At 44.6% G+C, this 25679-nt stretch overlaps 1 protein-coding gene and 1 long non-coding RNA gene across 8 annotated transcripts in view; both read right to left on the reverse strand.

Annotated features, from left to right (window-relative positions):
• Positions 1-1128: 1128 nt before the first annotated feature.
• Positions 1129-25679, reverse strand: part of LOC110532465 (segment polarity protein dishevelled homolog DVL-1) — a 48288-nt gene continuing 23737 nt past the window's right edge. Inside the window, exons 5-18 of one of the 7 annotated variants that reach the window (XR_005053301.1) lie at positions 21510-21648; positions 21347-21391; positions 21067-21160; positions 20885-20954; positions 18263-18402; positions 15302-15378; positions 14765-14865; positions 14465-14542; positions 14191-14325; positions 13090-13257; positions 12306-12524; positions 11587-11637; positions 6177-6214; positions 2739-2872 (exon numbers count right to left, since the gene is read on the reverse strand). Coding sequence is in view for 6 of the 7 variants with exons in the window: in XM_036988475.1 (XP_036844370.1) it covers positions 2313-2872; positions 12306-12524; positions 13090-13257; positions 14191-14325; positions 14465-14542; positions 14765-14865; positions 15302-15378; positions 18263-18402; positions 20885-20954; positions 21067-21160; positions 21347-21391; positions 21510-21648 (1826 nt within the window). In the remaining variant the exon portion in view is untranslated. Of the gene's footprint in view, positions 2873-6176; positions 6215-11586; positions 11638-12305; positions 12525-13089; positions 13258-14190; positions 14326-14464; positions 14543-14764; positions 14866-15301; positions 15379-18262; positions 18403-20884; positions 20955-21066; positions 21161-21346; positions 21392-21509; positions 21649-25679 lie in introns of all 7 variants that reach the window. The other 6 variants (XM_036988480.1, XM_036988481.1, XM_036988476.1 and 3 more) reach the window with 6 other exon arrangements.
• On the reverse strand, positions 7949-9309 carry LOC118966077. The gene is made up of 3 exons (XR_005053302.1): positions 8826-9309; positions 7996-8795; positions 7949-7960 (listed from the first exon to the last, which is right to left on the reverse strand). It is a non-coding gene; the product is annotated as an uncharacterized LOC118966077 (long non-coding RNA).

Below are 25679 nucleotides of genomic sequence, written 5' to 3' on the forward strand. Positions count from 1 at the left end.
AGCACTTTTTGCCTGTCCTGTCTGGTCCAGCGACGGTGGGTTTATGCCCATAGGCGACGATGTTTCCGGTGATGTCTGGTGAGGGCCTGCCTTACAACAGGCTTACAAGCCCTCAGTCCAGCCTCTTTCAACCTATTGGGGACAGTCTGAGCACTCATGGAGGGATTGTGCATTCCTGGTGTAACTCGGGCAGTTATTGTTGCCATACCGTACCTGTCCAACAGGTGTGTTGTTTGGATGTACCAATCCTGTGCAGGTGTTGTTACATGTGGTCTGCCACTTCGAGGACGATCAGCTGTCCGTCCTGTTTCCCTGTAGCGCTGTCTTAGGCGTCTCACAGTACGGACATTGCAATTTATTGCCCTGGCCACATCTGCAGTCATCATGCCTCCTTGCAGCATGCCTAAGGCACGTTCACGCAGATGAGCAGGGGCACTGGGCATCTTTCTTTTGGTATTTTTCAGAGTCAGTAGAAAGGCCTCTTTAGTGTCCAAAGTTTTCATAACTGTGACCTTAATTGCCTACTGTCTGTAAGCTGTTAGTGTTTTAACAACTGTTACACAGGTGCATGTTCATTAATTGTTTATGGTTCATTGAACAAGCATGGGAAACAGTGTTTAAACCCTTTACAATGAAGATCTGTGAAGTTATTTGGATTTTAATGAATTATCTTTGAAAGACAGGGTCCTGAAAAAGGGAAGTTTCTTTTTTTGCTGAGTTTATATAATAATTCCCAAATCTTTTTTTGCTGTGTCTCAGAAGGATACTCTATACATCTGGCCTAGTCTTTTTGAACACATTTCATGTTGATCTGAAAACACTCATATCACTTCTGCTATTTCTAAATGTATTCTACAAATTCAACATTTCACTAATTGTTCACTTGAATGGGTGAATACGGAATAGGAAAAATATAACAATAAATACCTCAGATGGCTGGATGTCTCCTACTGCTGGTTAAATAATGTAAATGCAATTATGACTATTGGCTACCATTGAGCATATAACACTTAGCATCATGTAATACAGTTAAAAGCTGTCTAACCAACCTTTTTTTCTGGTTTCTGTACGTACAACTAAAAAGCACGGTTCACAATGTTGTTTTTTAGAAGAGAAAAACAGACAAAATCTTTGTACATATATATTTTTTTATTCTTATATATAATACATTTCTATGTACAATTTATTCCTCTTTTTGTAAAGAAACAAAACGACGGACGAAGCTTTGATTGCAAACAGTGTTTCATACTAAAGGGCCAGAGAGAGAGCGAGACAATTAAAAAGTGCTCAAATAATTAGGACAGTGCCGTGATAGAAAGGTCTTATGCACCACACCGTTTGTGTGTTGTCGGTAGACTCAAACACAGCTGTATTCATTTGTTTCAAAATAATAATTTTTCATCAGAAATCATCTGGTGATATCACAGAACAATACCTACACTGTACAGAACTACACACCTCACTGTGTGAAGCTTTGGTTATCTCTGATTCTGTCAACACTGATGACTGGAGGGGGACATCCATCCACTTTCAGCGACCCTGTTGTCTTTAACTGGTGATGATCAGCTTAGTTCTGTTTCAGGTAGTAGACCTCAAACACATGTCTGTTGTGGAGGTCACGGGCCAATTGACTGCATTATTAATGAGACATTGGACAAAGCACAGCTAGGACAGTCCTGGCCACTGAGTCACAGAGAGGGAAACCATGTGTGATTGTAAATGTGTCATAGAGAGAGGTATGACACTGACCGTCAATGCAACATCATGATCACATAAATATCACTAAACTTCTCCAGTGTATGGATTCTCCCTTTAGACCATTGGCAAGGGCTCTGGGTGGGTCTGGGGGATTGAGATCCAGACCCAGTCAGTTGGCCTGGATGTCAGGTTCTACAAACAGCAGGTAGTCATACTCCACATAGAGTAAGTACATGCTCTCAGAACTGGACTGTCTGTGTGGCAGCTCACAAGGATCACCATATTGAACAACACTCACATCGATTTCACAAACTCTACATGTCACGTCAATACAAAGGAGCTGGCAGGGGTCCAGTTCAGACACTGAGGCTCTGTGTGTTTGTGTGATAGCAGGACTCTCATCTGTTCTGTGGTGCTCTAGTCTGCTGTCTTCCCCTGCTCCGACATCAGATGGAGGGAGGGGACCAGCGTCTACATTCTTAACTCAGGGATAGTCAGTAGCAGAGAGGTAAAGAAGAAAAGGAGAGGCGGGACGGACAGGCGTCAGGCGTCAGGCAGTTGGACGGGGGAGTTGTTTGTGCTCAGCAAGTTTTTAAAAGGCACTGTCCTGTCTGTCACATGATGTCAACAAAGAACTCACAGGGATTTCCCATAGCGTGCTGAAAGGACTGGCGGCTGGCCGTGAGCTCAGGGGGGACGGCTCCTAGCTCCCGTACTGGGGGGGCCCCGGGAGGGGTGCTGCTGCTGACGGAGGTCTTAGGGGCCAACCGGGCCAGGCAGTATGGGGGGGGCAGGCCAGGGGGGCCGTAGGAGGAGGCGTGGCTTCGCTCACTGTGGCCACATGAGCCAAGCCCAGGCTGGGTGAAAGGGGCGTGTTTGTAGGTGAAGGAGGCGTGGCTGTGGGCGTGGCTGTTCAGTGACTGACAGTGGCTCCTGTGAGACTGGGCATGGCTGAAACCCGAGCGGGCGTGGCTGTTGCTGGAGTGGGCATGGCTGCTGTGATGACTCAACTGGCTGGCGGACCTATCACCAGGGCGCCTCGCCCCTAGGATGCCCGGTGGCTCGGATTCACTGCATGTGGATCTGTGACCCTTCTCTTGTGGGGAGGAGCGTCGGCTAGGGCCCTTCCCTGTCCCAATACCCACACTGGGGTTGGATCCACTGCTTCTGCTTCCTAGGAGAGGACAGAAACACACACACATCAGCTGGGCAGTCTCTCACCTGGTTTAACAACACCAGACACACATCAGCAGCTCCACCTCAGCAGCTACTTATTGCTGATTTTGAACAGATGGCTGAATTGGCTGCCATTGCTGTGATAATCATGGTGGTTGAACATTCATTATAATTCCCATCCACTATACAGACCTAGTTGTTAACAGTCAAAGACAAACACATGATAATTCCCTGGCTTTTTCTCCCGCAAATCTCAGACCGACTTCCCACTGGGCACAGACGTCAGTCCAACATGTAGTTTTGATTTACATTTGGTTAGTTGTCAACTAACCTGAATTCAAAGTCAAATCAACAAAACAATTCATATAATTGGATTTAGGTTAAAAGTTGGGTGAAAGAATGACATTCCCAAATCCAATCAGTTTTCCATGTTGATTCGACGTCATCACATTGAACTTTTTGTTGTTGAAATTATGTGAAAACAACGTCGATTCAACCAGTTTTTGCCCAGTAGGTTGAGATGCCACTCTATCACCTATCAATGCTGACTATGGACTCCTCTCTGGATTTTATTGATACAAATGTAACGCTACACCTGCATCATCACATTTTAACATTGGAGCACTGCATTGGCAATAGCCCCACAAATGGTGCTTTTATCATCTGTTCTCGGAGAAAGACATCCATTCAGTATTCCAGTGTTTAATTGTACAGAGAAAGATGAAAACGATCGTACTGATACAGGTGTACAACATTATCATCATGATCAAACATTTCCCCCACCTTTCGATAAGCAATGAGCCCAACAGTACTGGGTAAAGTGGTGAATGATTGCCCCCTAGCAGTGAGAATGATAGTGCAAGGCTTGGCCTGAACTGATCCTCCTGAATCATGCACATCTCTGACAGAGACTACAGCAGCACAGTACCAACCAACACATGCCCACAGGTGCAGAGAGGGAGAACAGACAGTCAGGAGAGGAGAGTCAAACAGACACAGGTGCAGGAGCAGAAACAGTACGGACACACACCTTCACACACGCATACACTCAAACACTCAGAGGGAGAGGCATGGGAGAAGCACGGGAAACAATAACCTTAAACGCTATGGTATGAGGAGAACAAGGTGTATATATATACAGTGGGGCAAAAAAGGATTTAGTCAGCCACCAATTGTGCAAGTTCTCCCACTTAAAATGATGAGAGAGGCCTGTAATTTTCATCATAGGTACACTTCAACTATGACAGACAAAATGAGAAAAAAAATCCAGAAAATCACATTGTAGGATTTTTAATGAATTTATTTGCAAATTATGGTGGAAAGTAAGTATTTGATCAATAACAAAAGTTTATCTCAATACTTTTGGCCCTTTGTTGGTAATGACAGAGGTCAAACATTTTCTGTAAGTCTTCACAAGGTTTTCACACACTGTTGCTGGTATTTTGGCCCATTCCTCCATGCAGATCTCCTCTAGAGCAGTGATTTTTTGGGGCTGTTGCTGGGCAACACGGACTTTCAACTCCCTCCAAAGATTTTCTATGGGGTTGAGATCTGGAGACTGGCTAGGCCACTCCAGGACCTTGAAATGCTTATTTTTACCCCTTTTTCTCCCCTACTATCTTGTCTCATCGCTACAACTCCCGTACGGGCTCGGGAGAGACGAAGGTTGAAAGTCATGCGTCCTCCGATACACAACCCAACCAAGCCGCACTGCTTCTTAACACAGCGCGCATCCAACCCGGAAGCCAGCCGCACCAATGTGTCGGAGGAAACACCGTGCACCTGGCAACCTTGGTTAGCGCGCACTGCGCCCGGGCCGCCGCAGGAGACGCTGGTGCGCGATGAGACAAGGACATCCCTACCGACGAAGCCCTCCCTAACCCGGACGACGCTAGGCTAATTGTGCGTCGCCCCATTGACCTCCCGGTCGCGGCCGGTTACGACAGAGCCTGGGCGCAAACCCAGAGTCTCTGATGGCACAGCTGGCGCTGCAGTACAGCGCCCTTAACCACTGCGCCACCATGGAGGCCCCACGTTTCATCTTCAATGCCCTTGCTGATGGAAGGAGGTTTTCATTCAAAATCTCAGGATACATGGCCCCATTCATTCTTTCCTTTACACGGATCAGTCGTCCTGGTCCCTTTGCAGAAAAACAGCCCCAAAGCATGATGTTTCCACCCCCATGCTTCACAGTAGGTATGGTGTTCTTTGGATGCAACTCAGCATTCTTTGTCCTCCAAACATGACGAGTTGAGTTTTTACCAAAAAGTTATATTTTGGTTTCATCTGACCATATGACATTCTCCCAATCTTCTTCTGGATCATCCAAATGCTCTCTAGCAAACTTCAGACGGGCCTGGACATGTACTGGCTTAAGCAGGAGGACATCTGGCACTGCAGGATTTGAGTCCCAGCTCTCTGCAGGTCATTCACTAGGTCCCCCCGTGTGGTTATGGGATTTTTGCTCACCGTTCTTGTGATCATTTTGACCCCACGGGATGAGATCTTGAGTGGAGCCCCAGATCGAGGGAGATTATCAGTGGTCTTGTATGTCTTCCATTTCCTAATAATTGCTCCCACAGTTGATTTCTTCAAACCAAGCTGCTTACCTATTGCAGATTCAGTCTTCCCAGCCTGGTGCAGGTCTACAATTTTGTTTCTGGTGTCCTTTGACAGCTCTTTGGTCTTGGCCATAGTGGAGTTTGGAGTGTGACAGTTTGAGGTTGTGGACAGGTGTCTTTTATACTGATAACAAGTTGAGTGGAGGACAGAGGAGCCTCTTAAAGAAGAAGTTAGAGGTCTGTGAGAGCCAGAAATCTTGCTTGTTTGTAGGTGACCAAATACTTATTTTCCACCATAATTTGCAAATAAATTCATTAAAAATCCTACAATATGATTTTCTGGATTTTTTTTCTTCTCATTTTGTCTGTCATAGTTGAAGTGTACCTATGATGCAAATTACAGGCCTCTCTCATCTTTTTAAGTGGGAGAACTTGCACAATTGGTGGCTGACTAAATACATTTTTGCCCCACTGTATATATATCTAAAGAGAGACAGAAATAAAAAGAGATGTAGAGAGAGGAGAGGGCAAAGAGCAAGAGAGGAGGCAAGATAAAGAGTTGCAATGGATTGAGAGAGAGAGAGAGAGAGAGAGAGAGAGAGAGGTAGAGAGAGAGAGGTAGAGAGAGAAAGATAGAGCGGTAGAGAGAGAGAGAGAGAGAGAGAGAGAGAGAGAGAGAGGTAGAGAGGTACAGGTAGCAGAGAAGTAGAGGGGTAGCGAGTGGGCTAGCTGTTAGCTTACCGGATCCCCAGAGTCCAGGGACTACCTGGTCCATCAGTCTACCGTTGCCCAGCAGAAACAGAGGGAACAACAGCGTTACACACACCTCCCAACCCAGCCTAACCTCTCTAACCTGTCTACTGCTGTCACCTCCCAACCCAGCCTAACCTCTCTAACCTGTCTACTGCTGTCACCTCCCAACCTAGCCTAACCTCTCTAACCTGTCTACTGCTGTCACCTCCCAACCCAGCATACCTGTCTACTGCTGTCACCTCCCAACCCAGCATACCTGTCTACTGCTGTCACCTCCCAGCCCAGCCTAACCTGTCTAACCTGTCTACTGCTGTCACCTCCCAGCCTAGCCTAACCTGTCTAAAATGTCTACTGCTGTCACCTCCCAACCCTGTCTAACCCAGTCTACTGTTGTCACCTCCCAGCCCAGCCGAACCTGTCTACTGCTGTCACCTCCCAGCCCAGCCTAACCTGTCTACTGCTGTCACCTCCCAGCCTAGCCTAACCTGTCTACTGCTGTCACCTCCCAGCCCAGGCTAACCTGTCTACTGCTGTCACCTCCTAACCCAGCATAACCTGTCAACTGCTGTCACCTCCCAGCCCAGCCTAACCTGTCTAACCTGTCTACAGCTGTCACCTCCTAGCCCAGCCTAACCTGTCTAACCTGTCTACTGCTGTCACCTCCCAGCCCAGCCTAACCTGTCTACTGCTGTCACCTCCTAACCCAGCATAACCTGTCTACTGTTGTCAACTCCTAACCCAGCCTAACGGGTCTACTGCTGTCACCTCTCAGCCTAGCCTAACCTGTCTACTGCTGTCACCTCCCAGCCCAGCCTAACCTGTCTACTGCTGTCACCTCCCACCCCAGCATAACCTGTCTACTACTGTCACCTCCTAACCCAGCATAACCTGTCTACTGCTGTCACCTCCCAACCCAGCATAACCTGTCTACTGCTGTCACCTTCTAACCCAGCCTAACGTGTCTACTGCTGTCACCTCCCAGCCTAGCCTAACCTGTCTACTGCTGTCACCTCCCAGCCCAGCCTAACCTGTCTACTGCTGTCACCTCCCACCCCCGCATAACCTGTCTACTGTTATAACCTCCCAACCCAGCATAACCTGTCTACTGCTGTCACCTCCTAACCCAGCATAACCTGTCTACTGCTGTCACCTCCTAACCCAGCATAACCTGTCTACTGCTGTCACCTCCTAACCCAGCATAACCTGTCAACTGCTGTCACCTCCCAGCCCAGCCTAACCTGTCTAACCTGTCTACAGCTGTCACCTCCTAGCCCAGCCTAACCTGTCTAACCTGTCTACTGCTGTCACCTCCCAGCACAGCCTAACCTGTCTAACCTGTCTACTGCTGTCACCTCCTAACCCAGCATAACCTGTCTACTGTTGTCACCTCCTAACCCAGCATAACCTGTCTACTGCTATCACCTTCCAACCCCGCATAACCTGTCTACTGCTGTCACCTCCTAACCCAGCATAACCTGTCTACTGCTGTCACCTCCTAACCCAGCCTAACGTGTCTACTGCTGTCAACTCCCAGCCTAGCCTAACCTGTCTACTGCTGTCACCTCCCAGCCCAGCCTAACCTGTCTACTGCTGTCACCTCCTAACCCAGCATAACCTGTCTACTGTTATCACCTCCCAACCCAGCATAACCTGTCTACTATTGTCACCTCCTAACCCAGCCTAACGTGTCTACTGCTGTCACCTCCCAGCCTAGCCTAACCTGTCTACTGCTGTCACCTCCCAGCCCAGCCTAACCTGTCTACTGCTGTCACCTCCCACCCCCGCATAACGTGTCTACTGTTATAACCTCCCAACCCAGCATAACCTGTCTACTGCTGTCACCTCCTAACCCAGCATAACATGTCTACTGCTGTCACCTCCTAACCCAGCATAACCTGTCTACTGCTGTCACCTCCTAACCCAGCATAACCTGTCTACTGCTGTCACCTCCCAACCCAGCATAACCTGTCTACTGCTGTCACCTCCTAACCCAGCCTAACCTGTCTACTGCTGTCACCTCCCAACCCAGCATAACCTGTCTACTGCTGTCACCTCCTAACCCAGCATAACCTGTCTACTGCTGTCACCTCCTAACCCAGCATAACCTGTCTACTGTTGTCACCTCCTAACCCAACCTGTCTACTGCTGTCACCTCCTAACCCAACATAACCCGTCTACTGCTGTCACCTCCTAACCCAGCATAACCTGTCTACTGCTATCACCTCCCAACCCAGCCTGTCTACTGCTGTCACTTCCTAACCCAGCATAACCTGTCTACTGCTATCACCTCCCAACCCAGCCTGTCTACTGCTGTCACCTCCTAACCCAGCATAACTGGTCTACTGTTATCACCTCCCAACCCAACCTGTCTACTGCTGTCACCTCCCAACCCAACCTGTCTACTGCTGTCACCTCCTAACCCAGCATAACTTGTCTACTGTTATCACCTCCCAACCCAACCTGTCTACTGCTGTCACCTCCCAACCCAACCTGTCTACTGCTGTCACCTCCTACCCCAATGTGTCTACTGCTGTCACCTCCTAACCCAGCATAACCTGTCTACTGCTGTCACCTCCCAACCCAGCATAACCTGTCTACTGCTGTCACCTCCCAACCCAACCTGTCTACTGCTGTCACTTCCTAACCCAACCTGTCTACTGCTGTCACCTCCCAACCCAACATAACCTGTCTACTGCTGTCACCTCCTAACCCAACGTGTCTACTGCTGTCACCTCCTAACCCAGCATAACCTGTCTACTGCTGTCACCTCCTAACCCAACGTGTCTACTGCTGTCACCTCCCAACCCAGCATAACCTGCCTACTGCTGTCACCTCCCAGCCCAGCCCAACCTGTCTAACCTGTCTACTGTTATCACCTCCCAACCCAGCATAACCTGCCTACTGCTGTCACCTCCCAGCCCAGCCCAACCTGTCTAACCTGTCTACTGTTATCACCTCCCAACCCAGCATAACCTGTCTACAGCTGTCACCTCCCAGCCTAACCTGTCTAACCTGTCTACTGCTGTCACCTCCCAGCCCAGCCTAACCTGTCTACTGCTGTCACCTCCCAGCCCAGCCTAACCTGTCTACTGCTGTCACCTCCCAGCCCAGCCTAACCTGTCTACTGCTGTCACCTCCCAGCCCAGCCTAACCTGTCTACTGCTGTCACCTCCCAGCCCAGCCTAACCTGTCTACTGCAGTCACCTCCCAGCCCAGCCTAACCTGTCTACTGCTGTCACCTCCCAGCCCAGCCTAACCTGTCTACTGCTGTCACCTCCCAACCCAGCCTGTCTACTGCTGTCACCTCCCAACCCAGCCTGTCTACTGCTGTCACCTCCCAACCCAGCCTGTCTACTGCTGTCATCTCCCAACCCAGCCTGTCTACTGCTGTCATCTCCCAGCCCAGCCTAACCTGTCTACTGCTGTCACCTCCCAGCCCAGCCTAACCTGTCTACTGCAGTCACCTCCCAGCACAGCCTAACCTGTCTACTGCTGTCACCTCCCAACCCAGCCTGTCTACTGCTGTCATCTCCCAACCCAGCCTGTCTACTGCTGTCATCTCCCAACCCAGCCTAACCTGTCTACTGCTGTCACCTCCCAGCCCAGCCTAACCTGTCTACTGCTGTCACCTCCCAGCCCAGCCTAACCTGTCTACTGCAGTCACCTCCCAGCCCAGCCTAACCTGTCTACTGCTGTCACCTCCCAACCCAGCCTGTCTACTGCTGTCATCTCCCAACCCAGCCTGTCTACTGCTGTCATCTCCCAACCCAGCCTAACCTGTCTACTGCTGTCACCTCCCAACCCAGCCTAACCTGTCTACTGCAGTCACCTCCCAGCCCAGCCTAACCTGTCTACTGCTGTCACCACCCAACCCAGCCTGTCTACTGCTGTCACCTCCCAACCCAGCCTGTCTACTGCTGTCACCTCCCAACCCAGCCTAACCTGTCTACTGCTGTCACCTCCCAACCCAGCCTGTCTACTGCTGTCACCTCCTAACCCAGCCTGTCTACTGCTGTCACCTCCCAGCCCAGCCTGTCTACTGCTGTCACCTCCCAGCCCAGCCTGTCTACTGCTGTCACATCCCAACCAAGCCTGTCTACTGCTGTCACCTCCCAGCCCAGCCTAACCTGTCTACTGCTGTCACCTCCCAACCGAGCCTGTCTACTGCTGTCATCTCCCAACCCAGCCTGTCTACTGCTGTCACCTCCCAGCCCAGCCTGTCTACTGCTGTCACCTCCCAACCCAGCCTGTCTACTGCTGTCACCTCCCAACCCAGCCTAACCTGTCTACTGCTGTCATCTCCCAACCCAGCCTGTCTACTGCTGTCATCTCCCAACCCAGCCTGTCTACTGCTGTCACCTCCCAACCCAGCCTGTCTACTGCTGTCACCTCCCAACCCAGCCTGTCTACTGCTGTCATCTTCCAACCCAGCCTGTCTACTGCTGTCACCTCCCAACCCAGCCTGTCTACTGCTGTCACCTCCCAACCCAGCCTACCCTTTTCAAATCCAGTCTAGCCCAGCCCCATCTAACCCAGTCTAGCCCAGCCCCATCTAACCCAGAGCGGCTCCCTCTATTTCATTCTAGTCTATCCCCTATCCTGTTCTGGTCCAACTGCAGCCTAACTTACTTTACAGCAAACTCACTGAATGATGAGTTAGAGCAATGAAATGTCCTCAGATACTCGCCAACAAATGTCCTATTACTCTCTCTCTCTCTCTCTCACACACGCACGCACGCATGCACGCACACACACACACACATTCACATTCTCATGATGAACATCCACAAATGCTCGCCTGGAAGTGCCAAATGAAAAAAACACTGCAAATGTCAATCAAGACATGCAGCAAAATATGAAAGGGAATAAAACAACTTATGTAAAAGATGAAGATGAGATGTAAACATACTGAGGGTCCTACAACTGTCCTACTGATGACTCATCCTAATGACTCTTCAGCCCTAAGGAACTGGCTCATTACCGTATCAGAACAGTCCAGGACAATGAGGTCTGAATGCAATGGGAATCCCTTTGAAATAATGGGAGATGACTAAAAACATGTGATGACAACGTCTGGATGATTGACTTCATAGTGATTTGAACAGAAGCTGGAAATCAGACAGAAGAGCAATACGATGACAAATGTGAAACAAAAGACCAAAAATCTCCATGCAGGCTAGTTATGACCACCCCACCCTGATGCCTCTCTCCCTCAGTGCAGTACCATGTCGGAACGATTACAAACCGTGCAGCAGAAAAAGAGCAATGTAATGTGTTGAAATCATGTTGAAATCAAACAAAATATAGTTCAAGAATTGTTGGGAGGGTGGGACCTCATTTGATCATTTTGTGCAAGCAATAATCAGCCAAAAGCGGATACGGTCCTTAGTGTACACACCCAGTACTGAAGAGCTGTCCTCTGCATGAACCATGTTGACTCATGATCGACCTTGACAATATAAGACCATTTTAGAACACCCTCTATTAAATAAATATGTATCTCTGTGCGTGTGACATCTTATGTCAACTTCATTTCCAAGCAGGCCAAGCAGGCTAACCTGGAACTACTCATGGCTGCAAACTTCTTGGATTGTTAAAAACTTCAAAAGAAATGTAGCAGTGCAAAAGCTTTTTTTTTTTGACTATTTAACTTGTTGCTTCAGATATAAAAACAAAAGTGAATGATGAGTAAGTTGTGTCAGTTTGTCTCCTCAGTAAGAAAAGCACCACTTATTTTTAAAATTAGGAATCCAATGTGCCATTTGTTTATTTCTGTGTTTACGTGACTAATGCTACTACTTTTTGGAAAATGTGTTGTATACATGTATGTATTTCTTCCTGTTTATCAAAAAGAATTGTCCCAACAATAAGAGAAGTAGGCTATTCTATTGAAATACGATATGAGTAGTGAGACAAATGAGAGTAAAGAACTTTCCACAATCAGAAATCATGTAAATTCCTTATGGAATTTAAATACAATATTTTGTTAACAGTTGACATTAGCTGTCATGAAAAGTAACGTGGTGACATACAGTATATGGTCAAATGAGTCATCCACTCTGACCCATTCATATTGATGAGGAAGTTAGAGTTAGCAGCCCTGACCTACAGACTCACCCTCACTGTTGTGGCTGCCAGCACTCCCACTGTGGAAACTGTGGCAGGGGTCTGAGTAGCCCGGAGGGAAGCCTGCAGGTGCGGAGGGGAAGGGGGGGTAGGGGAATGGCTGACCCCCCAGGGGCCACGGGTTGGTGGCAGGGGGGGGGAGGGGGGCCAGGGTGTCCTGCTCAGAGCCCCCACCACTGGAACCCTCGTTCAGGTTGAGAGACGCCATGTCTGAAAGAGAGAGCAAAAGATAATAAAGAGAGAGAGAGAGAGAGAGAGAGAGAGAGAGAGAGAGAGAGAGAGAGAGAGAGAGAGAGAGAGAGAGAGAGAGAGAGACAGACAGACAGACATACAGACAGAGAGAGAGAGTTAGTGAGGTAGCCCCTCCATGACAGGTAAAAAACACTCTGCCACTGGACTCTACAGTACACTTAACACATTGGACTCTACAGTACACTTAACACATTGGACTCTACAGTACACTTAACACATTGGACTCTACAGTACACTTAACACATTGGACTCTACAGTACACTTAACACATTGGACTCTACAGTACACTTAACACATTGGACTCTACAGTACACTTAACACATTGGACTCTACAGTACAATTAACACATTGGACTCTACAGTACACTTAACACATTGGACTCTACAGTACAATTAACACATTGGACTCTACAGTACAATTAACACATTGGACTCTACAGTACACTTAACACAAGTAAAAATACACTTCTACGATACAATCCAGTAGATAATATATGACTGTCAAAGTGGCTCAGTGTCAGTACTTTGGCAGAGGTCTCCGAAGGTGTAGTAGCACTGCTCTGAGAAGGTGATCTTGTTGACGGTGTGTCTCAGATAACCATGTTTCAGCAGACTGCTGGCATACTTCCTGGCATCTCTCCTGTCCTTGAAGCCCTCCACCCTCGAGTAGAGCCAGTCCACCACGTCAGCACCTGGCACAGCGACACACACAGCAACACACTGTTTTAGACTGTAGTCTGAATCACAACGTCGAGTAGAGCCAGTCCACCACGTCAGCACCTGGCACAGCGACACACACAGCAACACACTGTTTTAGTCTGTAGTCTGAATCACAACCTCACAACGTCGAGTAGAGCCAGTCCACCACGTCAGCACCTGGCACAGCGACACACACAGCAACACACTGTTTTAGACTGTAGTCTGAATCACAACCTCACAACGTCGAGTAGAGCCAGTCCACCACGTCAGCACCTGGCACAGCGACACACACAGCAACACACTGTTTTAGACTGTAGTCTGAATCACAACCTCACAACGTCGAGTAGAGCCAGTCCACCACGTCAGCACCTGGCACAGCGACACACACAGCAACACACTGTTTTAGACTGTAGTCTGAATCACAACCTCACAACGTCGAGTAGAGCCAGTCCACCACGTCAGCACCTGGCACAGCGACACACACAGCAACACACTGTTTTAGACTGTAGTCTGAATCACAACCTCACAACGTCGAGTAGAGCCAGTCCACCACGTCAGCACCTGGCACAGCGACACACACAGCAACACACTGTTTTAGACTGTAGTCTGAATCACAACCTCACAACGTCGAGTAGAGCCAGTCCGCCACGTGACATAGCAGCACACACAGGATAAGAAGACTGTAGTCTGCACTACAACAGCACACACTCATACAGGATTATATTACCCTATAATACTGATAGCATATACTAACTACACCACATCAAGCAAGTAGATGTTATGTTGACACTATCAAGGAAATGTTTTGCAAAAAACATCACAGTTTAACAGTAAGGGAAGTGATTGCTGTTTCAAGTCCAACTTTAAGTTCTTAATTTACTCAATTTAAATGGTACATTATTAGTAGTTATCAGTGTCCCTCTCACCGATGACAGCGTTGCCAATGGTGATCTTCAACCACATCCTGTCCCGGATCTCCAGACCAGAGTCAGGCAGCTGCATCACCTTGACGATGGTTGATATGTCCGTCTTACTCGCAGATAGCGGCAAGTCGTCAAATTCTGAAGGGGAGAGGAGGTTGAGACACAGCACATTCACAGACATGTTCTGTATGTGGCCTTTCTAGTACTGTGAGAGTGCAGCTATGTCTAGTGATTGCAATAGTTTGTGTGTGTGACTATGGTCATAGTGTGGTCATACCGTAGTGTGGGTAGGGTCCGGTCAGGGCAGTTGTGTGGGAGATCCAGGCAGCAGGGTCGATGGGCCTCACTGGTTCAGCTGCACAAACATAACATAACACACACACACACACAGCCAGTTAGAACACATAACCTCCATCATATACTGTGAGTTATCCAGTATTTGTGGTGAAACTTCTACTCCACATGAATTTATAAGCACAAACACTGAGATTTTCAAAACGTTTCAAAAAGTATTTAAAAAGGTTCTAAAGTGAGTTTCCAGCAGAGTTTGAGAACCCTGTTTGTAAGTGGTAATAACCTGTTGTTGGTGGAACATCGGTGAGTGTCTTACCCCGGGGGATGGTGAAGTAGCTTCGCGGAGACGGGTCCCAACACTTGGCCACAGTAAGACTAATAGGACTGGAGAACACATGGGGAGACCGTCAGTTACAATACATACATATTCTACTCACTTCTACAGCTCCTGCACAGTTAAAGGAACAAGAGGAAACAATAGAGAGGAAAGGAAATGATTGGTTGAACTACAAGATTTATGGAGAGAAATATTAATACAATAAAATAGTCAATCAATAGTCAATCATGCAGGAGCTGTTTAAAATACAAACCCACTGTTATCCAATCAGAGGTGAGCATCAACTGATACCTCTAATAAAAGACTAATATACTCCAGTCTTACCATCGCTCAGCTTTAAATCCTGTAAATACCCAACAGCCATGTTCTTTGACTGTCTGTCCTGACCTGTGACCATGTTCACACGCAACATTTGAACATCGCTTGAAATGTTTTCTGGGTTATCGTTAACAATCCTGCATTGTAACACAGTACTGCTCTTACCCTGTTTTGGAGACAATCTCTCTCAGGATCCTCACAGCGTCATCGTTGCTCATGTTCTCAAAGTTCACATCGTTCACCTGGGGAACACAAGCACGCAGTTAATGTCCATGTTCACAGATCAGGTCTTTAAAATGAACAAGTGGTTGGACAAAAGGATCAAGTGGTTGGACAAAAGGAACAAGTGGTTGGACAAAAGGATCAAGTGGTTGGACATAAGGAACAAGTGGTTGGACATAAGGAACAAGTGGTTGGACAAAAGGAACAAGTGGTTGGACAAAAGGAAAAAGTGGTTGGACAAAAGGATCAAGTGGTTGGACATAAGGAACAAGTGGTTGGACAAAAGGAACAAGTGGTTGGACAAAAGGAAAAAGTGGTTGGACAAAAGGATCAAGTGGTTGGACAAAAGGAACAAGTGGTTGGACAAAAGGATCAAGTGGTTGGACAAAAGGAACAAGTGGTTGGACATAAGGAACAAGTGGTTGGACAAAAGGAACAAGTGGTTGGACAAAAGGATCAAGTGGTTGGACAAAAGGAACAAGTGGTTGGACATAAGGAACAAGTGGTTGGACAAAAGGAACAAGTGGTTGGACAAAAGGATCAAGTGGTTGGACAAAAGGAACAAGTGGTTGGACAAAAGGAAAAAGTGGTTGGACAAAAGAATCAAGTGGTTGGACAAAAGGAACAAGTGGTTGGCCAAAAGGATCAAGTGGTTGGACAAAAGGAACAAGTGGTTGGCCAAAAGGATCAAGTGGTTGGACAAAAGGAACAAGTGGTTGGACAAAAGGAACAAGTGGTTGGACATAAGGAACAAGTGGTTGGACATAAGGAACAAGTGGTTGGACAAAAGGAACAAGTGGTTGGACAAAAGGGTCAAGTGGTTGGACATAAGGATCAAGTGGTTGGACAAAAGGATCAAGTGGTTGGACAAAAGGATCAAGTGGTTGGACAAAAGGGTCAAGTGGTTGGACAAAAGGAACAAGTGGTTGGACAAAAGGAACAAGTGGTTGGACAAAAGGATCAAGTGGTTGGACAAAAGGAACAAGTGGTTGGACATAAGGAACAAGTGGTTGGACAAAAGGAACAAGTGGTTGGACAAAAGGATCAAGTGGTTGGACAAAAGGAACAAGTGGTTGGACAAAAGGAACAAGTGGTTGGACAAAAGGAACAAGTGGTTGGACAAAAGGATCAAGTGGTTGGACAAAAGGAACAAGTGGTTGGACATAAGGAACAAGTGGTTGGACAAAAGGAACAAGTGGTTGGACAAAAGGAACAAGTGGTTGGACAAAAGGAACAAGTGGTTGGACAAAAGGAACAAGTGGTTGGACATAAGGAACAAGTGGTTGGACAAAAGGAAAAAGTGGTTGGACATAAGGAACAAGTGGTTGGACATAAGGAACAAGTGGTTGGACATAAAGAACAAGTGGTTGGACATAAAGAACAAGTGGTTGGACAAAAGGAACAAGTAGTTGGACAAAAGGAACAAGTGGTTGGACAAAAGGAACAAGTGGTTGGACAAAAGGAACAAGTGGTTGGACAAAAGGATCAAGTGGTTGGACAAAAGGAACAAGTGGTTGGACAAAAGGAACAAGTGGTTGGACATAAGGAACAAGTGGTTGGACAAAAGGAAAAAGTGGTTGGACATAAGGAACAAGTGGTTGGACATAAGGAACAAGTGGTTGGACATAAAGAACAAGTGGTTGGACATAAAGAACAAGTGGTTGGACAAAAGGAACAAGTGGTTGGACAAAAGGAACAAGTGGTTGGACAAAAGGAACAAGTGGTTGGACAAAAGGAACAAGTGGTTGGACAAAAGGAACAAGTGGTTGGACAAAAGGATCAAGTGGTTGGACAAAAGGAACAAGTGGTTGGACAAAAGGTACAAGTGGTTGGACAAAAGGAACAAGTGGTTGGACATAAGGAACAAGTGGTTGGACATAAGGAACAAGTGGTTGGACATAAAGAACAAGTGGTTGGACATAAAGAACAAGTGGTTGGACAAAAGGAACAAGTGGTTGGACAAAAGGAACAAGTGGTTGGACAAAAGGAACAAGTGGTTGGACAAAAGGAACAAGTGGTTGGACAATTTTATTTATTTATTTTTATTTTACCTTTATTTAACCAGGCAAGTCAGTTAAGAACAAATTCTTATTTTCAATGACGGCCTGGGAACAGTGGGTTAACTGCCTGTTCAGGGGCAGAACGACAGATTTGCACCTTGTCAGCTCGGGGGTTTGAACTCGCAACCTTCCGGTTACTAGTCCAACGCTCTAACCACTAGGCTACCCTGCCGCCCCGCCCCAAAACGAACAAGTGAATAAAGAAACACAAAATAAACATGTGCTTTAGGACTCTGCAGTCTACAAGTTAATTATCCAGGGCACTATTGTGTCACACACACACACACACACACACAAACACACACACACACACACACACACACACACACACACACACACACACACACACACACACGTGGGCTTTCAGACGCATATAAAAGCTAGTAAATCCTAAGCAGCTTTATACTGCATGTATGTATGGGTGGAAAAACACACTGGCTCCCCAATAAATTAGGTTAATAAATGCTGAATCCACAATAACTAGAGATCAGCCACCATGTATATTGTGTACAAGAGGAGGCGTGGCCAGAGAGGTTAGTCTGAGTCCAGCCATACACACGTCAAAGAGAACTAAACACAGGGAGGAAAAGGAAAGACAGAAAAACAACTCATAGAAAAGAGGGTTATGGGGAGGGAAGTGATGAGGACCATTACAGATGGTTGTCAATAGGTCACAACAAAGCTAGGCAGAAACACAGGACCTGTTTCCCCTTTCCCTCATTGTGTCAAACACACTGTATCCAAACATTATTGGGAATGCTATGGAAATCACAAAGCAAGTTTTTCCATTTGCAAGCACTGGCACATATAGAATAAACGTTAGGTCCATTAATAGTGGGTGTACCTGTAGGAGCATGTCCCCAGGTTCTATCCTGCCATCTGCAGCCACAGCTCCTCCCTTCATGATGGAGCCGATGTAGATCCCCCCGTCCCCCCGGTCGTTACTCTGCCCCACGATACTGATACCCAGGAAGTTATACTTCTCTGGAGGAGAGAGACAGAAACAAGTCTGTTTACAGTCAATGGACTCTGATGATATCTGCATAAAACACTATAACTCTGATGATATCTGTATGAAATACTATGGACCCTGATGATATCTGTATCAAACACTATGAACTCTGATGATATCTGTATCAAACACTATGAACTCTGATGATATCTGTATCAAACACTATGAACTCTGATGATATCTGTATCAAACACTATGAACTCTGATATTTGTATTAAACAAAATGAACTCTGATGATATCTGTATCAAACACTATGAACTCTGATATTTGTATTAAACAAAATGAACTCTGATGATATCTGTATCAAACAAAATTAACTATGATGATATCTGTATTAAACACTATGGACCCTGATGATATTTGTATCAAACACTATGAACTCTGATATTTGTATTAAACAAAATGAACTCTGATGATATCTGTATCAAACACTATGAACTCTGATGATATTTGTATCAAACATATGAACTCTGATATTTGTATTAAACAAAATGAACTCTGATGATATCTGTATGAAACAAAATTAACTATGATGATTTCTGTATTAAACACTATGGACCCTGATGATATTTGTATCAAACATATGAACTCTGATGATATTTGTATCAAACATATGAACTCTGATGATATTTGTATCAAACATATGAACTCTGATGATATTTGTATCAAACATATGAACTCTGATGATATTTGTATCAAACATATGAACTCTGATGATATTTGTATCAAACATATGAACTCTGATATTTGTATTAAACAAAATGAACTCTGATGATATCTGTATCAAACATATTAACTCTGATGATATCTGTATCAAACATTATGAACTCTGATATTTGTATTAAACAAAATGAACTCTGATGATATCTGTATCAAACATATTAACTCTGATGATATCTGTATCAAACATTATGAACTCTGATATTTGTATTAAACAAAATGAACTCTGATGATATCTGTATCAAACATATTAACTCTGATGATATCTGTATCAAACATTATGAACTCTGATATTTGTATTAAACAAAATGAACTCTGATGATATCTGTATCAAACAAAATTAACTATGATGATATCTGTATTAAACACTATGGACCCTGATGATATTTGTATTAAACACTATGGACCCTGATGATATTTGTATCAAACATATGAACTCTGATGATATTTGTATCAAACATATGAACTCTGATATTTGTATTAAACAAAATGAACTCTGATGATATCTGTATCAAACAAAATTAACTATGATGATTTCTGTATTAAACACTATGGACCCTGATGATATTTGTATCAAACATATGAACTCTGATGATATTTGTATCAAACATATGAACTCTGATATTTGTATTAAACAAAATGAACTCTGATGATATCTGTATCAAACATATGAACTCTGATGATATCTGTATCAAACATTATGAACTCTGATATTTGTATTAAACAAAATGAACTCTGATGATATCTGTATCAAACAAAATTAACTATGACGATATCTGTATCAAACACTATGAACTCTGATATTTGTATTAAACAAAATGAACTCTGATGATATCTGTATCAAACACTATGCACTCTGATGATATCTGTATCAAACACTATGCACTCTGATGATATCTGTATCAAACATTATGAACTCTGATATTTGTATTAAACAAAATGAACTCTGATGATATTTGTACCAAACATATGAACTCTGATGATATTTGTATCAAACAAAATTAACTATGATGATATCTGTATCAAACACTATGAACTCTGATATTTGTATTAAACAAAATGAACTCTGATGATATCTGTATCAAATACTATGAAATCTGATGATATTTGTATCAAACACTATGAACTCTGATGATATTTGTATCAAACACTATGAACTCTGATATTTGTATTAAACAAAATGAACTCTGATGATATCTGTATCAAATACTATGAAATCTGATGATATTTGTATCAAACATTATGAACTCTGATATTTGTATTAAACAAAATGAACTCTGATGATATTTGTACCAAACATATGAACTCTGATGATATTTGTATCAAACAAAATTAACTATGATGATATCTGTATCAAACACTATGAACTCTGATATTTGTATTAAACAAAATGAACTCTGATGATATCTGTATCAAACACTATGAACTCTGATGATATCTGTATCAAACACTATGAACTCTGATGATATCTGTATCAAACACTATGAACTCTGATATTTGTATCAAACACTATGAACTCTGATGATATCTGTATCAAACACTATGAACTCTGATATTTGTATTAAACAAAATGAACTCTGATGATATCTGTATCAAATACTATGAAATCTGATGATATTTGTATCAAACACTATGAACTCTGATGATATTTGTATCAAACACTATGAACTCTGATGATATTTAGTAGAAAAAAAGAGTCAGAGAGAAAAGAGATTAAAAGGGGAAAGCCGTACCCATGTTGAGTGTGACAGTGATGATGTTTAGACTCATTGTGGAATCGGTGATGCTGCTGAAAGACGAAGACTGGAAAGGAGGGAGGCAGATAAAACAGTCACAAAGATATTCACATAACCATTGTGGTTATTTCTTTTTCACAGGCACATGGGATGTAGGAAAACCTGTGAGGGGAACTCACCCTGTCTATTTTGGCCACTTTGTGCCTCCGTCTGCGGCGTTTATGTCTGCGCATCAGCTGAGAGGACGAGCTCTGTTCCGTGGAGCTGCTGAGTCTGAGACACAATTCATCTCAATACAATATACATTGGTCCATGATACAGAAACAAGGGAAACCCTGAAGAAGACACTGTGTGCTAAACACGGGTGTTTAATAAACATTCAATATCTGAGAGCATATATAGAGTGTGCAACTATCTTTCTCTGTACATAACAGTACCCAGCCCCACCACACAACATACACTGCAGGTTGTGAGCAGCACAGGGTCAGCCGCAGGGCAGCACCCCTGGAGCAGGAAAGGGGAAGAGGGCAGAGGGGATATGGTGATTTTATTTAGTACAGAACCACCGATGAAAAGAGAGGAAGATGACATAAAGAGAGCGAGAGAAAGAGGGAGCATCTACCTGCTAGCGTCCTCATCTTCCTCACTGTCGACGAAGGAGCTGGACTCTAGCTCACTGCTCATTACTGAGGCACTGTCATAGCCCATGGCGGAGTCCCTTGCTGTGCGCTCCGACTTAGAGTGGCCGTTGATTCGAGGGACTGTTGATACGAGGGACAAAACAACAGGTCAGATATCAACAGTCAGATATCAACAGAACTAATGTTAACACTTGGATAGAAGGTCACATGAACATCTTGGACGCATGTGTCACTCCACAGTGGTCTTCTGTAGCTCAAGTTAGAAGAGCATGGCTCTTGCAACACCATGATAGTGGGTTCTAATCCCAGGACAACCAATACGTAAAAAATGTACGCTCGCAAGACTGTTAAACGCTTTGGATAAAAGAGTCAGCTGAATGGCATACTTTACATAATGACACAGTGAAAGACAACTCAGAGCTGAATGAGCTGATATCAGAGACCAACTGGGCCATGGAAGCATTTACTAGTGATTCACTATTACAGAAGGAAGCCCAGTGGCAAACATGGCATCGTACCTTACTGTATGTGATGGTATGGCAAACATGGCATCGTACCTTACTGTATGTGATGGTATGGTAAACATGGTATCGTACCTTACTGTATGTGATGGTATGGTAAACATGGCATCGTACCTTACTGTATGTGATGGTATGGCAAACATGGCATCGTACCTTACTGTATGTGATGGTATGGTAAACATGGCATCGTACCTTACTGTATGTGATGGTATGGTAAACATGGCATCGTACCTTACTGTATGTGATGGTATGGTAAACATGGCATCGTACCTTACTGTATGTGATGGTATGGCAAACATGGCATCGTACCTTACTGTATGTGATGGTATGGTAAACATGGCATCGTACCTTACTGTATGTGATGGTATGGTAAACATGGCATCGTACCTTACTGTATGTGATGGTATGGTAAACATGGCATCGTACCTTACTGTATGTGATGGTATGGCAAACATGGCATCGTACCTTACTGTATGTGATGTATGGTAAACATGGCATCGTACCTTACTGTATGTGATGGTATGGCAAACATGGCATCGTACCTTACTGTATGTGATGGTATGGTAAACATGGCATCGTACCTTACTGTATGTGATGGTATGGTAAACATGGCATCGTACCTTACTGTATGTGATGGTATGGTAAACATGGCATCGTACCTTACTGTATGTGATGGTATGGTAAACATGGCATCGTACCTTACTGTATGTGATGGTATGGTAAACAAAGGTTTCAGTGGACTTGTGAATAACATCGTTATGCAGTGTATCATCAAATATGATACCATAGACTTTAGTTAATGTATTATCAGTTGGCAGTGTAAAATAAGAGCTACCTCTGTTCTACCAAAACAATAACATCAGTGTCCCCAATTCCCAACACCTCTCTCCCACATCTACCCCCAATACATACAGTGGCAGGGGAGGGGTCCTGTCTCAGCAGGGTGACAGCGGATTGGCTGGAAGGCTCTGGCAAAACGGCAAGGGCGTGGCTGACCCTGCGTTCTCTGCGAGCGACCAAAACATTCCAATAATGTGGTGGTGCCCATTACTGACTCAGCCCAAAGTGTGTGCACGCACATACACACACACACACACACATACACTCACACGCACCACATACACGCACCACATACACACACAAATAAACAGCAGAGCTGTATGTCTCAGGTGCAAAACTGAGACTGTCTGGTGTCTGTGTAGTGCTCTGTCCCCTCTCTCCCAGCTCCTGTCTGTCTCTCAACCCCTGTGAGAAGGACCAGGTTCTCTGCCCAATGACAGGCTGCTGGCAGGCAGACTCCAATCCTTATCTACAATGAAGGCAGTGGAAAAAGACCAACAAAAAAAAAGTGAATTTGGAGAAAGATACTGTGAAACGAAGAGAGGTAACACAATCACTCAACATAATATGTTCTCCTTTTTGCTCATCACAGTCAATGGCAGGTGTCTCACAGCGAGGGATCCTGACTTATTCAATTCTACAAATGTCTGACTCTTTTTTTATTTTATTTATTTTATTTCACCTTTATTTAACCAGGTAGGCTAGTTGAGAACACCTTTATTTAACCAGGTAGGCTAGTTGAGAACACCTTTATTTAACCAGGTAGGCTAGTTGAGAACACCTTTATTTAACCAGGTAGGCTAGTTGAGAACACCTTTATTTAACCAGGTAGGCTAGTTGAGAACACCTTTATTTAACCAGGTAGGCTAGTTGAGAACACCTTTATTTAACCAGGTAGGCTAGTTGAGAACACCTTTATTTAACCAGGTAGGCTAGTTGAGAACACCTTTATTTAACCAGGTAGGCTAGTTGAGAACACCTTTATTTAACCAGGTAGGCTAGTTGAGAACAAGTTCTCCTTTACAACTGCGACCTGGCCAAGATAAAGCACAGCAGTGTGAACAGACAACACAGAGTTACACATGGAGTAAACAATAAACGAGTCAATAACACAGTAGAAAAAAAAGGGGAGTCTATATACATTGTGTGCAAAAGGCATGAGGAGGTAGGCAAATAATTACAATTTAGCAGATTAACACTGGAGTGACTCTTACAGTCATGGGCACTGTGGTTGGCATACACCCGATTCATTGACATGTCATCTACTACTATACTCATTGACCAAACAATACAAAAACAATAAATCAAACCTATTCTATTTTGGGACACTGTGCTGTGAACTATAAGCCTTCAGTGCCAAAGCTGCCTTCTATCCTCCATTACTCAGATTGGATCAGGATTTTTTCATGTCATGATTTTAGAGCCATAAAGAGGGGTTGGAATGTCATACGTTATCTGCTAAAATGAAGGTATTACGGTATGATAAGGTGGGTGATTATGTAGGATATGATAAACCATTATGATCGCTATCTATTAGACTGCCTAAAAAACATTCACTTAGGCTACTCCATTCACAAAACAGTCAAACTCTTCAATAGAATGTAGTCTACACAATCGGAAAATAAATACTGGCATAAGCACAAAAGATATCTATAATAAAAAATGTCAGCGTCTGGATGATGGTAATATTAGTTACTTCCTCGTTCAGCCATTACTAGAATGGATTTCTGTACTAGTATTGCAAAATCTAAAATTGTGAAAATGATTGATCACATAATAGTCGGTAGGCTACAGATTGCCTTTGAATTTACTGCTGCAAAGGTTAGACAATAACCTGCATTAACCTAAAATAAAGGACCTAAATCATTTATTTCCATCACACGTATCTACCATTTAACAGCCAGTGGACTACAAACTACCCTATACAGCAGTTCCATTAGCAAATTGTATTATCTTACCTCAACCGCGGGAGAGTCAGATCAGAGAGCCAGTGGTCTCGTGCCACGCACTGAGAAACTGAACAAATTGGTAGCGCGAAAATACTACCCCGCACTCCCATCCCATGGCACACGACTGAATGTCTGATAATCTCTCTCTGACCTATCAGAGAACTGCATTCCAAAGCGCGGAGAGATTGCCCAGCATTTGATGGGATTTTATATGATGCACGAGCATATCTCTAACCGCCACAAGTGATGGTGCCATCAGGTGATGGTGCCATCAGGTGATTAACAGTGCCAAAGCCTCTCAGAAGCACGAAGCTCATGCTCTGCCTTCATCACAATACACTTCACAAAATAGCAAATGTTTAAAGTAAAAAATGTTGCTAAACACTAGGTTCCAAGCATCTTAAACATCAAGGAATGCTCACCTCTATACAGTTTAACTGAATAGAAATATTCTGGATTATTGCTGCCTACATTTTGATTAGGCTATTATACAGTGATTCATAAAACCACTCTGGAGTCAATACACCTATTGTAGGTGTCATAACAGTCCTGCCAAAGCCACCGCGTGATAGAGCCAGACAGACAGACAGGGGTCTCAGTTCACCTACTACCCCCCTCATCTCCCAGAGCAGGTAGCACAGCTAAAAGGCTTGTGGCCCTGAAACAGATCCTCTCCCATACCTCCACAGTGTCCTGTGGGCTCAGTCTCCAGCTGTCCACTCTCCTCACCCTGTCAAACACTGCATTATTCATCCATTCATTCTCCCATACCTCCACAGTGTCCTGTGGGCTCAGTCTCCAGCTGTCCACTCTCCTCACCCTGTCAAACACTGCATTATTC

This window comes from Oncorhynchus mykiss, chromosome 9 (assembly GCF_013265735.2).
Source record: "Oncorhynchus mykiss isolate Arlee chromosome 9, USDA_OmykA_1.1, whole genome shotgun sequence".
Classification (NCBI taxonomy): Eukaryota; Metazoa; Chordata; class Actinopteri; order Salmoniformes; family Salmonidae; genus Oncorhynchus; species Oncorhynchus mykiss.